The sequence below is a fragment of the Theileria parva genome, chromosome 1 (genome assembly GCF_000165365.1).
Source record: "Theileria parva strain Muguga chromosome 1, complete sequence, whole genome shotgun sequence".
In the NCBI taxonomy this organism is placed as follows: Eukaryota; Apicomplexa; class Aconoidasida; order Piroplasmida; family Theileriidae; genus Theileria; species Theileria parva.
The window spans coordinates 1061640-1077151 of NC_007344.1; the positions used below are offsets into that span (position 1 = coordinate 1061640).

The 15512-nt window shown below is 34.4% G+C and overlaps 6 protein-coding genes across 6 annotated transcripts; 2 read left to right on the top strand and 4 right to left on the bottom strand.

The window, feature by feature from the left end:
- The first annotated feature begins 136 nt into the window (after positions 1-136).
- TpMuguga_01g00511 (uncharacterized protein) lies at positions 137-6562 on the top strand. Its single transcript, XM_760938.2, has 3 exons — positions 137-5197; positions 5323-5447; positions 5562-6562. The coding sequence occupies exons 1-3, from the start codon at positions 309-311 to the stop codon at positions 5993-5995; spliced, it is 5448 nt and encodes a 1815-aa protein (XP_766031.1). The 5' UTR covers positions 137-308; the 3' UTR covers positions 5996-6562.
- TpMuguga_01g00512 (putative integral membrane protein) lies at positions 6102-6783 on the bottom strand. The gene is made up of 3 exons (XM_760939.2): positions 6691-6783; positions 6408-6534; positions 6102-6344 (listed from the first exon to the last, which is right to left on the bottom strand). The coding sequence occupies exons 1-3, from the start codon at positions 6773-6775 to the stop codon at positions 6119-6121; spliced, it is 438 nt and encodes a 145-aa protein (XP_766032.1). The 5' UTR covers positions 6776-6783; the 3' UTR covers positions 6102-6118.
- Position 6784: 1 nt separating this feature from the next.
- On the bottom strand, positions 6785-7645 carry TpMuguga_01g00513 (uncharacterized protein; the record flags this gene model as incomplete). The annotated part of the gene is made up of 3 exons (XM_760940.2): positions 6785-7006; positions 7080-7325; positions 7436-7645. The coding sequence occupies 3 exons, from the start codon at positions 7643-7645 to the stop codon at positions 6848-6850; spliced, it is 615 nt and encodes a 204-aa protein (XP_766033.1). The 3' UTR covers positions 6785-6847.
- A 323-nt stretch (positions 7646-7968) lies between these two features.
- Positions 7969-9970, bottom strand: ANK2 (Ankyrin repeats (3 copies) family protein; the record flags this gene model as incomplete). The annotated part of the gene is made up of 5 exons (XM_061305010.1): positions 9212-9970; positions 8798-9148; positions 8396-8704; positions 8214-8336; positions 7969-8148 (listed from the first exon to the last, which is right to left on the bottom strand). Exons 1-5 carry the CDS (start codon positions 9776-9778, stop codon positions 7969-7971), a joined length of 1530 nt encoding a protein of 509 aa, XP_061161585.1. The 5' UTR covers positions 9779-9970.
- A 67-nt stretch (positions 9971-10037) lies between these two features.
- TpMuguga_01g00515 (Peptidase family M3 family protein) lies at positions 10038-12940 on the bottom strand. Its single transcript, XM_061305011.1, has 14 exons — positions 12419-12940; positions 12293-12386; positions 12125-12244; positions 11930-12078; positions 11837-11897; positions 11697-11788; positions 11582-11648; positions 11310-11550; positions 10860-11261; positions 10710-10775; positions 10517-10674; positions 10285-10481; positions 10169-10253; positions 10038-10136 (listed from the first exon to the last, which is right to left on the bottom strand). Exons 1-14 carry the CDS (start codon positions 12862-12864, stop codon positions 10056-10058), a joined length of 2259 nt encoding a protein of 752 aa, XP_061161586.1. The 5' UTR covers positions 12865-12940; the 3' UTR covers positions 10038-10055.
- Positions 12941-12998: 58 nt separating this feature from the next.
- Positions 12999-15494, top strand: dxs (1-deoxy-D-xylulose-5-phosphate synthase family protein). Its single transcript, XM_061305012.1, has 2 exons — positions 13011-15321; positions 15351-15494. The coding sequence occupies exons 1-2, from the start codon at positions 13114-13116 to the stop codon at positions 15474-15476; spliced, it is 2334 nt and encodes a 777-aa protein (XP_061161587.1). The 5' UTR covers positions 13011-13113; the 3' UTR covers positions 15477-15494.
- The last annotated feature ends 18 nt before the right edge of the window (positions 15495-15512 follow it).

Consider the following 15512-nt stretch of genomic DNA (forward strand, 5'->3'; position numbering starts at 1 on the left):
GTTATAACTTGTAATAAAAAATATAATCTCTTTTTATAGTTTTAGTGTATCGGCGCTTTTTTGTCACCCGGGATTTTAAATTGGTCGTTAATTAACGATCAGTTGTTTGTTATTTTATTTGTAACTCAATCATACTGTTTTTTTACATTTCATGATTTTTTACCTCAATTTTTGTACTTTAGTTCAATAAATTCCTGTTTGTAACTTAAATTTCCCACCTTTATAAGTATAATGGTCTTTCGCACATATAACGGAGTTTCCAATTTCAATCTAAACTTTAATTAAATTTGTGTTTCCCCTAGTATCCGATGGACTATTCCGCCAAAGATCCAGTTTTGGGCTCTCTTTTGGGATACTTTGACTGGTGTAAGGAGAATGAGAGGAAGAAAATCTACAAGACCGCATACCTCAAGTTCAAAAGGTTTGAGCAACCCTCCAAACCTTATTCGGCGGCTCCTTTGATTAATTCCTCAAATAAAAATGGAGTAGTGAGTGGTGCGAAGTGGAGTAAGAAGGATAAGGAGTCGGATAAGCGTAAAGGGTGTGACCGAATCGTATCTAACGGATCAGAATCGAACGTGCAGACACATTCTCGCTCCGAATCTATAGGTTCTGACAGCTATATAGATTTATTGGAGTTGGCCAACTATTCATGCCATTACTCCACCAAGAAATCTGAATCTAACAAAAACACCGCCAAAAATACTAAAAAAATTAACACAAATAAGGGTACTAATAAAAGTAACACTAACAAAAAGACCGATGAAAGTGGTACTCAAAATAATATAAAAAATAATCTGAAAAACGCCCCGAACACCGGTGGGAAAAATGTGGGTAGGAAGAGAATGGATCTGGGGGAAGTGCCATTGGAGAGATTGAGCACAGTGGATAGCCTGGGCTCACTAGGCGAGTTTGGCAGTGGAAACTTGATTGAAGATTCAGAAGAGTTCAGATATGAATCGCTTTTGTGTGATTTGAGGAGGCGAGGATTTGAGCCCAAGACCCTGGGGGACGTTTTAAGAAGCCGGAAAAAGCAATGGGCAAAGACCCAGTGCATTCACAGTAGCGCAAGAGATGATTTCGTCAGACATTTGAATATGTATAAGAACCACTTCAGGTCCTACAAAAAGACACTTGACGGCTGGATCCCGAAGGAATGTAACGTGGATAACAAGTCGCACTCGAGAAGTGCTTTGAATGGGAAAATGACATCAAGACGAAACATTGAAAACCTTACCTGGAGTAATATCATTTTCTGCCCTAATTTTCGACCAGGTGGTGAGATTATATATAGGTTTTCGCGTAAGACAATGAAGACGTACAATACACTGTATGACACAATTAAGAAGGGTTGGGTGCACCCTGACCTCTTGGTTTGTCTAGTTAGAGATGCTTCACACCCAGTTAGATTCGCAACACCACCCGACCAGGATTGTTATACTGCAATTTATACTGGTCCAGAGATCAGCGAGAACCTTGATACTAAGGTCATTTTCGGAGAATACACCGGCATAGTGTACAGAGAGGACTGTGTTCCAGACTCCATATTCGAGTACGCATTTGAGCTAAACTTTACTTCAGCCTCGTGGGTTGACGCAGAACTTGAATTTAGACATGATAAACAGTACATCAGGGATGTTAATGGGACTATTTTTCTCCCAAATAGCTCGAAGTACGTACTTGATAGCACACATGCGTTTAACGAGTTGTCTATGGTTAACCACTGCCAGTCAATAGCAGCCTACGGAGGAGAATATTTTTTGCAGGCAAATTGTGAATGGCAACAGGTTATTTTTGATGGGTGGCCTCACGTAATTCTAACTAATAAACAGGGGGTTAAAATCCAAACTGGTGATGAACTAATTGCAGATTTTGGAGCTCTTTGGTTTCAAAAGGTTGAAGAAAATTGCCATAGGCAATTAAAACGTGAACTCATTTCATATAGGCTTCTTTCAACAGCTAACAAATCGGATGATACTGTTGATGCTGGCAAGTATTTAGATGACGCAGTTGATCATAAATCACTACATGCGGATAAATCACTCAAAGATAAATTAATAAACGACAATTTCCATAATGATAAGTTATTGGATGTGGATAATTCACTGATTAATAAAATAAAAGAGAATATATTAGTACAGGAATTACCTAGCGATAGGAGCTTGGAGAATTTAGACTATTTTGTGGTTAATAATAACACATCGTATGTGTGTGCAATTTGTTTAGACGAGGATTTGAATGACGACCCAAACACGTCGACGAAAAAGATATTTACGCACAGAAAGAATTCAACTTCTTCAACACAATATGGCGTGTCAGACTCCGCAGTAAATGTAGGGCAACCCCCCGAAGAATTTAGAGATGAAGACGACGAAGATGAATGCATAGTCTGCGATGGGTGTGATAGAATATTCCACATAAAGTGCCTTGAGAAGATAACAACTACAGCACTCAATTATGTTCAAACTGAGTTCCAAAAGACAAAGTTTATTAACTTTCAAACGTATCTGCAGAGTAACAAGTACAATCTCACAGAGGGTAACCTGATTAACCTGAACCTGATCAAGTGGTACTGCATGTACTGTAGGTACCTGTGCAAGCAAATTATCCAACATGACCTTAACCAGGACTTTATGCCACTGCAATCGTGTATTTACATGAATAGTACAGACCCCAGTCCCGAGTTACCCGACTCTTCACAAGAATCAGTAGATTCACATCATGAAATACCTGAGAAGATACCTGTAACAAATCATGATAAATGTTATTCATCCACTAATAAAAGTCTTAAGTCTGAAGTATTGGACGAAAAGAAGGAGCAGGAACCGGAAACCGATGAGTGTGAAGTCGAGCTGGTTAATAATAACCTCATAGACCTGAATAAAATCACAAACTATTTCAACAAACTGATTTGCAACACCGGTGATACACGTAATAATAGTGATACAACTAGTAAGGAGAATAGTCCAACACCTAAGGATGATTATACTGCTAATAATAATAACAATGTTGATAATGTGAAAGGGAAAGGATTGAATAATGTTGAGAAAAAAGGCAACAAGAGCATGGAGAGGGAATATCCTAAACAGAAAAGGAAGAAAATTAAAAGCAGTTTGTCCCTGAAGTGTGCTAAGCGTAAGAATAAGAAGTCTATGGTGAAGACCTTGAAAACAAAATCAAAGTTATTCAAGGGAAATAAAATCAGGACTCTAAGAAGAATGAAGCTGATTAATAAACCGACAACACTTGAAATCGCCAAATATCTAGTTAAACAGAAGATACTCTCTAACACCACTAACAGAGGACAGATTCGACTGTTTGGAAATTATATTAATTTTAGAACAAACTGCTGTCCATCAGGGTCACCGAGACCTGACACCATTGACTTGGCAAACTATAAGGATAGGAATAATACAATCCAGACCAACTTTCCTGCAAACACTCTTAGTCCCGTATCTAGCCACACATCCAATCACAGTTATAAGGATAGCCCAACAACAAATGCTAATCCTACCGGTTATGAGAACGATTTGACGATAAATTTGTTTAATTTAGGGTTAATATCACTGAACGCGCATGCACCTTCTAATTTATTGGAGTCTGAAAGTAAGGTGGCAAGTAGTGAGGAGACTTGTAGTACAAATAGTGGAAACGAGCTTGACTTGGCAATGGAAGATGCTAACAACTGTAACGTTGCATATTCTGAACTTTTGAGAAAGTGTAATGATACAATTAACTCAAGAAATTCGAGTGGTGAGAAGGTTAACGGCTATGACACGTCAACAAAAACTGTTAACTCTCCAATAATTAAGGATAACCAGGAATCGTATGATACAACAAATCCGCCAAACTCACCGGCAGGCAATGAGAATTCAGCATATCACCCGACAATGAAAGTGAAGGAGAACCAAGAAGAGGTTTTTAACGTGAATTACGACAACAGTATAATGAATAATATAATAGATTACCTGAACTGCAGGTACTTGATGGGAATGTGGCAAGTGGAACCGTTTTCAGTATTCGGAGAAGCAGTGAGAGTGTGCGTAGATTGCAATAAGAAGTGTGGACCAAAAGCAAACGTGTACGTTTGTAGAGTTTTAAAGCGTCATTTATCTGGTAACTTTGACCACCCCAAGGCAACAAACGTTGAGCAAATGAAGGAACTGATACTCATCTCGTTTGAGCAGCACATTAACTATTTGCTCAGATTGCTCGTTTTGAAGAATATAGTCATTGACTTTTTTATTAAACTCTCGTGTCATTTTCTCACTAACAACTATGCTCTCACTGATTCCCCTGCTAGTACGGTTAAGGAGGATCCTGATACCGCTGGTTACACCACAACATTCGGTAATACTGGAGATGATGAGCCTTTAAGCGACACAATGTCGAGTGAAGATAATAGTGAAGAAAGCAGTGAAAAAGATGACATTTCCGAATTTGATGGCAAGGAGTTGGATATCGAGTACGAAAATCTAGATGTTGAAGAATTACAATTTGGTGAGGAAATTGGTTCACAAATTGGTAACGAAATTAAGCCGCAAATGAGTAAAGAAATTGAAACACAAGTGAGTAGGGAGGATAGTGAGTTAGTTGAAAAAACACAAATGAAACTGAGAGACAGGGGTAAGAAGGATGTAAAAGAGGAATCAGGTGTAAGTGGCCGTAAAAGACAGTTATACTATAATATAAACGAGTTTGTGAAGTGTATAACTAACAATATGAAGAGGGTACCGCAAGGTGATATTATGTTCAACTATGAGTTGTTAAAGAAATTGGGCGGCTTTGAAGAGGATTTCGTACGCATAGTTAACTGTGACGACTTGTTCAAGTACATTAATGACCTGTCAAGTTACATGTGCTACAACGCAGACCAGGTACCCTCGACAATACAGCAGATATTGTCCAAGGATGAGCTTATGAGGTTCACGCACTTCAGGAAGTACCTGATCAAGGACGTCAATTTGTTCGTAAACACAAGTTCTAACATATCCAATAAGGGTTCAGAAAAAAAGAACAAAAAGGGCCAGTCCCAGGACATCTCAGAGTACTACACCCAACAGTCCAAGAAAAGTGATTTCGACCACATTATCAAGAGTACGAATAGTGAGCTAGAGTACTGGGACACATATTCTCGTAGATTCTCAGATGAGATAGATGAAGATACCGTTAAAATAAACTTAAACAACATCATCAAGTATGAATTTAGTATGGTGGTTATTAGTATGATAGTAGTTAATGCTATAATAATGTAATTATAGTATAAAACTTTATCTAAAAATATAATAAAAACATTTACACACAGTAAAATAATGGATTTAGGCATAATAAAAGAATTCTGAAGTTGAGACCCGATGATGTTCAATCCCAGGAGTTCATACCCATGATAGGAATAAAACCAGGAAGAACGATCATATATCGCAAATTCTCAAACGGTTATTACCAAGGTACTTTTTACATATTTTTACACATTTTTAAACATCTTTTTCATGTAACCTTTTGGTTATCATATACTATGGACAACTTACATAATAAATTATATATAATAATATAATGCATAGGATTGGTGAATAAATATACCAATAGTACTACGTATTTTAAGGTCGAGTATAGTGATGGAGATGACGAGTTGATGGACCCGTTCGACCTGATGAATGAAATTATATTGAACCTGAGTAACATTGAGAATATATTGCTTCAGCTTTCGACTCATGATGTTAACAACGAGAGATTTGTTCAGCAGATAGAATTAATCACTAACCTGATTAAGAACAAGATGTCATCTGAAAGATCAAACATAGTTTATGGTAAGGAACCAAATGTAGGAAATGAAGTTAATGGGGTTAGAACAAGTGAAGAGTTTATTGAAGTGAAGGAAGATGATATCAGAAACCACTCATTGTTCAAAAAAATGGCCAGTGAACTTAGGAATTATATGCTTCACCAACTAATAAACGTGGAATACATTAGTAAAAGGCGTAAATGCTCCCAGTAACTTTGTTGGGAGTATATAGACTATGAAATAAAAGGTTATTGAGTAAAATAATACCATTGGATTTCCATTATACTAATGCAATCGGATACTAAGTATATTGAAGTAATCTGCTATTAAAATAAATTAAACGAGTGTTAAAACAGCTAAAACGGCAAAGGCCAGGAGTTCGACGTAATACAAAGTAGAAAGATTGACAAGCGTGTACGATAAGAGAGCAACAAGCACAAAGAAAACACCCCGACCCCTTTTAACGCTAAGAAATCCCATGTAAGCCTCAACCACATTGTTGTACTTCTCCAAAAATGAATAACCATCACCAGTAGTAACAACTATCAAAAGACCGAAAAAGCTAAAAAATAATTATTAACAGGATAAATATGAGAATAAGTGAAGGAAAGTAGGTAAACTGTACCCTTGAACTAGATTTAGCAGATAAAGCGAAGGATTCAGCATCGAAAAAACATTTAAAGCGTTTAGAAAACTCACAAAACATAGTGAGCAGGCCGATAAAAACGATAAACTCCTTAACATATTCTTTTCTACGTAATTTTCTTATTAAAGCAAGAATTATATGATTAAATTAATTTATTTATCTGAATTGATAGATGAGTAGATAGGTAAATTGGTATATGGTAGTAGATGTGTAAGGCATATATAACCCGTATAAAATGTGTAAGAGGATAATTTTCAAATACCATTTTTGGGAGGATAGTCGTAGCTCTGGTATTGATCCAAAAGCGGCGAATCGTTGTCCATGTCAATTAAATTATCAAACGTCATAATATTCACACTAAATCTAAAAATAAATGTGTGGCATGAATCTGTGTGAACATGTATCAGAGAAAATTAAATTCATTCAGGCCTTAACAAATTCAACAAATCGCTCGATAAAACTACATTATTTTCAACCCGGACCAGCTTATAAAGCTCCTTCAGCTCAGAATCCGTCAACGGCTCGCCGTAATTCCTCATCAAGTTCTCAAATTTACTCAAAGTCATACCGCCAGACATCTGAAAATTTTTTATCATGATTACATAAATTAAAAACAATTAAATAAATAAATAAGTTGGAATAAGGGGCTACATTTTCGAAACTTGTTAAAAGATCCTGTAAATACTCCCTGTTCTCACTGGAATACATTGAAACGGCGAGAAAGTCCTTAAAATTGTCAAAATTTACACTTTTGCCGCAAGTGGCCTCAAACTCGAGTAAATCGGCCTGAGAAGGAGAAGCACCGAGTTCCCGCGCCAACACACCCGCCAGGTGAACATCCAATACTCCATTTTTAGCCCTCTTTTTAAAGCTTTCCTCCAACACATCAACCTCAATCTAAATTCAAATTAATTTCAGCTCAAATTCTGCCTTCTAACAGTAAATAAATGGATAATCGTGTGCGTAATTGGTGAATAACTAGTGGATAATGGATGGGTAATGAATACCAGTTCCTCAAGAGCCTCCTGAACAGTACTATCCGACTTTGTGGAAAGTGACCTGAGTTTAGTCAATTTTTCCTGGAAGCTCGGCTGGTACTTGAACCCGGGCATCCACAAAAAGTAGTTTAGCTCGGAATCCTCCGGCGAGAGAACAAACTCAGGCTGAGGAAGGTCATTGTAGCAGTCTGTGAGGCAGCTTTGTACTATAGTTTTCATATTTAATTATTTATTCAATTAATTTTCCTTTAAAACTGTTGATTTAGCCAATTTGTGCTAATTATTGGTGTAATGTTCCACACATACAGGAGAACACTTATAATGAAGCCAAATGCACACACAGGTTATGTGAAAAGTATAATAAATAGTATAGTTGAATATTGTATTAATTTCAACTTTTCTGATTTTTTAATTTCAGCCCAGTGGATATCCAGAGCACAATTGTTACATGTACCCGATCAACACTGATGCACTTTTAAATATATTCTCGAATCCTCTAAATAATGAGTGGTATGGACAAAATAAGCTCCAAGATTCCCCGATTATCCCTTTCGATGCTTATTAAACTCCGACTGAAAGCGCCTTTTAAGTTCTAAGTTCTCGGAATCACGAACAAATGCCTGAAATAAATTGTGCAGGTAGTCTACAGTTTCTCCCTTCTCCTTGTACACATTAGCTAGCCGTAAATATGCTTTACTCCATCCAGGATTTAATTTTACGGCCTAAAATTTGTATTCCAAGGTTGTTTATGCTGGAATCTATAACTAAACAAAATAATGCCAATTACCTGTTTAGCATCCCATAGCGATTGGTTTAAGTTCTTCAGTTTCAGGTTTGTGAAGCTTCTGTTAGAGTATAAAATGGATTTTAACTCGTCAAACTCAGAATTGTATGGACATAACGATAACCCCTACAACAATTTTTACACATTTTATTAAAGTTAACATATGTAAATATTGTAAAAAGTACTTTACTGTAGCAATTAGTCGCATTTGTGTAGTCCTTAAGCTCCACTAACTGTTTTCCACAATCCCTGGTTTCATTAACCACGCTTTTAATCCGTTCTATTTCCTCAGGGGTGAAATCTTCACAATCATCACGTACGTATAAGCATTCAAGTTCGTCGGTTAGGTAATTAACATCATTATTGTCCACCTCATTTTCAGTTTTACTCTTATGTAGGAATTCAAAAGTGTCCGATTCATTTGTGAATTCCTTTAAATACTCTGCCACGTTGTCATGCCCGTTCATTACCGCCAAAATATAAGCGTTCTTGTTCTACAAAATCATGTAACTCTTTTTTAAAGTAATATTCAACTGAAATTGTATAAATATCTGTGTTTAAAATGCGTAAAAATAGTTAAAAGTTACTCTGGAAACAATATTGGCATCGGCGCCGTGTTCTATTAGAAGTTTACAGATACTCAAGTGGCCTGATTCAGCTGCACAATGTAGTGAAGTCCAGCCCTGAGAATCACAAATATTTGGATTTGCTCCATTTTCTAACAACTTATTAACTAGATCAGTGTTTCCAGAACTACTACAATAAACTAGTGGAGGGGGAATTGATTTTTTGGAATCACAACTATCATCATCATCGTCATCAGGTTCTGTAACATTTGGATCGGCACCGTGTTCCAGTAATAGGTCAATAAGGTCTGTATGGGACTTTATCACAGCTATTGATAACGGCGTGCTAAAAGATTTACTGCATATATTTACCTAAACAGGATTACAATTTTGTATTTATAAATTGTATTAAATATTTAATAAATATGAACTTACATTAGCATTATTCTCTATTAATATTTTACAAATCTCATAGCTTCCAAGCTCTGTAGCCACATGTAATGGGCTTAGACCAAATTTATTCTTATTATTGATACCGCATAATCCTATTAACAGTAATAAACAGTTGATTCTATTCTCTTCCAACGAAGAGGAGTCATCCAACTTATCAGTACTGACCAGATCAGTATCAAATTTATTAGTAATAATTGATCGAATCAGATAAAATAATGAGTTTTCTTTGTTATCATCTTCTATGTGAGCCAGGCTAGGTGAAGCTGTTAAGAGGGTGTTCAGAACCTCCAAGTTCCCACCTGCCGCTGCGATATGTGATACACAACGTTTCTTGGAATCTCGAATAAATTCCAGTGCAGCGAGCTCCAAACTAGTCAAAATCACTTCGTCCCGTTTTTTACTGTTGCTTTTCTCTATTTGGTCCTTCAACTCTGGAGAATCCGCCAACAAAAGTTTATTTACACTCTCTTTAAGCTCAGCCAAAGTGCCTGAAAAACAAATCTCAAGCACCTCCTTGACTAAATCACTCAGGCCTCCGATATCTTCCATTTCTAAATGTTTTAAAGATTTATACTACATTTGGATATTTTACACAATTTTTACAGTTAGATTCTAAATTTTGTAATATTTTACAGTTTAATATTTTACAGTATAATTATTACAATTTCACGTATAAATTACAAAAACATAATTATTATTAATCTAATTACTGGAATCTTTTTAAAAAACAGAAAACTAATTATACTCCACTCAACCCTAATAATACATTCTAACACTATACACATCATTCAGTATATGTAAAATATAATTCATTTGGGAAACAAACTTAAAAGAGTAAATCTGACAACTTATTTAAATCAGTCTTCGCCAATTTATTAATTGGATTAATACTAGAATCAATTGAGCCCTAAAACAACAAATGATTATTCCATACTTTACATTTTGGAAAAAAGTTAACAGACGGTTTCCTACTTCTTCAAACTTTAAATCATTAAAAGTTTTAAAAACTTTAAGTGATAGAATCCTACAAAAATGTTATTAGTGTAATCACTAACTTTGAGTAAATGTAGCAATAGTAATTCCCTCCGTAGTGTATCAGGTGATCAAAATTAGTTATACAATTAGGTGATAAGAGTTGATAAACTGGGTAATCATTGAATTTCTCATTAAACATGTGAAAGTCTTTAAAAATATCATCATAATTCATGCTCTTTTCAATCTTGTACCAATCGTCTTCACTCCCATAAAACCTCTAATTAACATAAAATATTCATGTAATTTTATTACCTGATCAATAATTGAAAGCATCAAAATCTTTGATAAATCAACTGAGTTATACAACTTATAGTCATCTCCAAAAACTGTTAAATTTTCTTTATTTATTAACAAATTATCCTTATCATATTCATTAATATTCTTGTCGATATATATTATATCATCCAAATCTAAATTTTACAAATTCAACTTATGATTTACTTACAGTTTGAGTAAAACAACTCCAATAAATGTGATGAGAATTCCGCGTAGTCAATAGCTCCACGATTTCCTACCAATAATTAGTCAAACATATTTACTCATTAACATAATTCGGTAAATAACATTGGGTAAAATAAATAAAATTGAATTATACCTGATAAGTGTTGATAGTGCGTATCACTTAGTAGAGTATGCAATATATGTCCTAGTTCATGGAATATAATTTCTCCGTTGTATATGTCAATTTTTGTTGTTTTCAATATTTCTTCCATGTTACTTTTCTTAGGATTGACATTTTGTAATGATAATACGATAATGGATGATGGCAGTTGTTTAATAAAAGAACGCTGGTTTACAAAGTTATTTTCGTGGACCAAATTTAAAATGTACATGCTATTCTTGTTTTTGGTGTTAATTTTCTTCGAACATCTAATTGTGAACTGGGCTGATATGCTATGTTTATTTAATCTCTCGAACAAGTCCAAATATAAACTTGAAATCACCTTTCCGTCCTTTACTAAATTATACTTTATCACATTCTCATCGTAAAACGTTTCTATAACATTATTAATTTAATGTAATTGTTGGTTATATAATATAACACCTTGAGATTCAGATGGCTCAATAGTTATGTTGAACAGCTTGTTTAATAAAATGTTAAAGTAAGTAATCAGTGATAGGAGTGATATATTTACGTTCCTTTCATTTCTGGACATGTTAATCAAATATTCTACATCCCATGGGTGTAGTTGCTGTTCAGAAATATCCATGTCTTTTTTCGACCTGTTTTCATGTATCAACTGTTTGTATTGTAATAATTGGTCAAGATCATTGAACAAACAGGGCTAAAACACATTAATGTGTTGTAAAATTTACCTTTAATAACTTTGAACAATTTATTAAAAACTCATACACATCATTACTATTACTTAATATACACTCCCTAAAATATGTTATCCATAATATTATATTAAAATAGTGTAAAAGATACTGCTGAATGTAATTTAGGTAATTATCGTATCCTCTTAATTCTGATAGTTCTGTCCTAATTTTATGTAGCTCTTTCATCTTTTCGTATAAACTCTACACAATTGTTATACTGGTTTGAAAGATAACTAAGAAGTGTGGAACTTGATTACTAATGCGTTGTGAGAACCAAATAACCTTCCTCAGATCATGTTGATTAGAATTTCTAAATTAAGAATATACATTGTCCCAACATACTTAAGTAAATAGTTGTATAAATTTTCATCTTTGGGTATTTTCTGTAATGGATCATCAGTAGTATCGTCTAGTTGAAATTTAAATGTATTGCCCTCTACTATGGAAAATGCTAACATCTGTTCATTCTTAGTCAGTTCTTTATATTTCATCTAATCCAAAGTTAAATTTTTGATGTATAAATAATGGTAAAAATACCTTGGAGTCTTCTGGTAAATGAACTCCCTGTTGTTCCATAGACCTAACCATATGTTTTAGTACAAAACTTTCTTCATTTGTTAGTTTCTCCTTTAAATTCTCCATCAACAACTTGTAAATCTAATAAATTAATATTAAGGTTTAATGAAATAATAATTAATTCATTACACTTTCATTAACGTTGATATTAACAATAAACTCAGAAACCATTTCTATACAGGTATTTGACATTTTACGCCATTCTTCGTCCGGATGGACATGGCTAAACAAATAATTTTTAGGATGCTTTTATACCGTAACAATTCACATGGATCAGCTATTGAACATAGGACGTTAGATATGTCATCTATCACTTCTAAAACCTTGTTACTCTCATTTTCGTGGTCTTTTTTATACCGTTTTACTTTGTCAATTTTGTTTCCAGAGGAATTAATTAGGTTATGAACTAACGATTGAGAATAATTAATGGAATCATTGGTTAACTTTAATAAATCTAAAGGGGTTTTAACTTTTAAACCGAAATAGCCATAAACATCTTCCTTACTATGGGTAACATAGTTTGATTTGTTAAACTTTAATGTGTTATTCTTATTTAGTTTGAAGTTTTTGTTATAGGTGTAATGATTAAATTTAGAGAAGCTGGATATAAATTTCTGATTTTTGAGGAATTTTACAAAGGTGTGTTTTTGAATATTTTTTGAAACATGGTGAAATAATACAATACGATAATTTATAAGCATTTGATAAATGTAATAAATGCCATTTAATACATATAATTAACAATATTTTACAGGAAAGATAAAGAATTAATCTGAGGGGAATCCAGCATTCCCATAATTCTTCCTTCTTCTGTTATATGTTATACTCAATTTTTATATTTTAATATTTGGTTTTATAAATCTTTGGAATTTTGCCCTAATTAGGCATAGATTATCATATTATGATACTGAATGTGTAACTGGAATATGACCCATCGGTAAGATGCTATTATGGTCATTAAATTTTATATATGTTACACGATTTGTAATATTATTCAAATAGTCTGTTATCGAAATGTTTCGTTAAATTCTCTGAATTTCTTCCCAAATAACGGGATGCTGTACAATAATCCACAATACAACTTAACGTGCCCAGTTTCTGTAGATTCTACCACAAAAACCATACAAAAATCAAATTTAAATAAGTATAAGTTATTAGATAAAATCGAAGGAACAGAAGATTTAAAAAAACTGCCCGAAGAATTGTTGCCAGAATTGTGTAATGAGATACGTCTTTATTTGGGTGAGGTTATTTCCAAGGTAGGAGGTCATTTTTCAGGCTCTCTCGGTGTAACTGAGCTTACCGTGGCCCTTCACTATGTGTTTGACTCTCCCTTTGATAAAATTGTTTGGGATATTGGCCACCAAGCATACGTTCATAAGATCTTAACTGGGAGAAAAGATAAACTACATACGATTAAACGAAAAGGTGGTTTATCTGCCTTCTGCAGACGTTATGAGAGTATTCATGATATATTTGGTGCAGGCCACTCTTCGACTTCAATATCGTCTTTGCAGGGTTTACTAGAAGGGTTTTTACTACTACGGAATAATGATCCTGAAAATCAACTAAATAGTGTAAGACCAAATTATATAAGTGTAATTGGAGATGGAGGAATGACTGGTGGTATGGCATATGAGAGTCTAAATTACGCAATAAATATAAAAAGCCCAGTGATAGTTATATATAATGATAATGATCAGGTTTCTCTGCCAACAGGCATGAAATCTATCGTAGGAGTTAAGCCAATCGTGCCATTTTTCATGCAAAACTCCTCAAATAAACCTGTTAGACCAGTAGTGGATTCTATTAACGAGTTATTTACCAACTTAAATCAATCCAGTGAGGAAGGAATCCAGTATAATAATGGGTTAAATATCATTGGACCCATAGACGGTCATAATTTAAATGATTTGTTATATCTATTCAAACTTATCAAATTTTCTAACACAGTTCCTGATAGAACTATAAAGATCATGGATAAGGAAATACATGGACCGTTAATGATACACATTAAGACAATTAAAGGCTATTGTTGTCCAGAAGCATTAGGTCAACTGGATAAAATGCACGCAATTAAACCGAATACTAACCTTACTATTGTAAATCCAACTACAAGCCCATTCAGTAACAACTTAAATAGATCTTATAGCTTACAGCTAGACAACATTGCAGTTCAGAACCAGGAGTTAACTGACACACCTACCACCATTTTAGTAGATAAGGAGGCCATAAGAAATAAATTGGGGTATAACAAATTTGACGAAGGAACATTTAGTAATGTATTCAGTAATACCTTAATAATGATGGGAATTATGGATGAAAAGGTGGCTGGGATAACAGCAGCAATGCCAGGTGGGACTGGAATTGGAGAGTTTGGAGATTGTTTTCCTAATCGAACATTTGATGTTGGGATATGCGAACAGCATGCAGTGACATTTTCAGCAGGTTTAGCTTTATCAGGAGTTAAACCTTACGTCGCAATATACTCGACATTTCTGCAACGTGCTCTGGACCAGGTGATTCACGATGTGGCAATACAGAATATACCAATAAGACTCATCGTAGACCGTGCAGGATACGTTGGAGAAGATGGACTTTCTCATCACGGACCCTATGACCTAAACTTCCTGAGACCGCTAAAGAACTTTGTCATCTCATCGCCCAGTAATCAAGTTGAACTTGTTCTATCCCTACTCTCATCCCTGAATACTGATACGCCCTATGTTGTAAGATACCCAAAGAGTAAAGTTATTGATAAAAATCTGTTAAATCAGTTCTATAGTGAAGATTTGTATGATTATGTTAAGTTTTACAAGTTTTCTGATGAGAAATTCGGGAGTAATTTTGAATTTGATACTGAATTAAACTACGTAAAAAAATATAAAAGTAAGGTAGTAAGAAGAGGAAGAGATGTTGTAATATATACATTGGGTCCTATATTGTATAGCGTCGTTGAGGCTGTTGACAAGATAGGTGGAAATTTTAGTCCTACAATAGTGGATGCTCGCTTTTTGAACCCATTTGACATTGAGACTTTTAGTGAATTAGCTAAGGATCACAAGTACGTAATCACAGCAGAGGATAGTGTTAACGGAGGCTTGGGTCTAACTATCATTGAACATTTGCAGAAAAATAATCAATTGCACAATTTTAAGGTATAATAGTCATTTGATGAATTTTTTAGGTTAAATGTATCAATTATCCTTACGAGTATGTACACCACGCAACCATACAAGAACAAAAGCAAATTGCTAATATTGATGCCAAAGGCATTCAAAGACAAATTGAGGAATTTCTCAAAAGCGATTAATGTTTTACATTAATTCCATGTTCATTTGTATACTGT

Excerpts from the sequence above, each read along its gene's own strand:
- TpMuguga_01g00512 (XM_760939.2), bottom strand. The coding sequence starts at position 6,775 with ATGACGTTTGATAATTTAATTGACATGGACAACGATTCGCCGCTTTTG. Across the intron at positions 6,535-6,690 it reads CGACTATCCTCCCAAAAATG|AAAAGAATATGTTAAGGAGT; the intron begins GTATTTGAAAAT and ends AAAATTACGTAG. Across the intron at positions 6,345-6,407 it reads CTGCTAAATCTAGTTCAAGG|CTTTTTCGGTCTTTTGATAG; the intron begins GTACAGTTTACC and ends ATTATTTTTTAG.
- TpMuguga_01g00515 (XM_061305011.1), bottom strand. The coding sequence starts at position 12,864 with ATGCTTATAAATTATCGTATTGTATTATTTCACCATGTTTCAAAAAAT. Across the intron at positions 10,482-10,516 it reads TGCTTTCAATTATTGATCAG|AGGTTTTATGGGAGTGAAGA; the intron begins GTAATAAAATTA and ends TATGTTAATTAG. Across the intron at positions 10,254-10,284 it reads TATTGCTACATTTACTCAAA|GATTCTATCACTTAAAGTTT; the intron begins GTTAGTGATTAC and ends ACATTTTTGTAG.
- dxs (XM_061305012.1), top strand. The coding sequence starts at position 13,114 with ATGGTCATTAAATTTTATATATGTTACACGATTTGTAATATTATTCAA. Across the intron at positions 15,322-15,350 it reads ATCAATTGCACAATTTTAAG|GTTAAATGTATCAATTATCC; the intron begins GTATAATAGTCA and ends TGAATTTTTTAG.
- TpMuguga_01g00511 (XM_760938.2), top strand. The coding sequence starts at position 309 with ATGGACTATTCCGCCAAAGATCCAGTTTTGGGCTCTCTTTTGGGATAC. Across the intron at positions 5,198-5,322 it reads AACTTAAACAACATCATCAA|GCATAATAAAAGAATTCTGA; the intron begins GTATGAATTTAG and ends TAATGGATTTAG. Across the intron at positions 5,448-5,561 it reads CTCAAACGGTTATTACCAAG|GATTGGTGAATAAATATACC; the intron begins GTACTTTTTACA and ends TATAATGCATAG.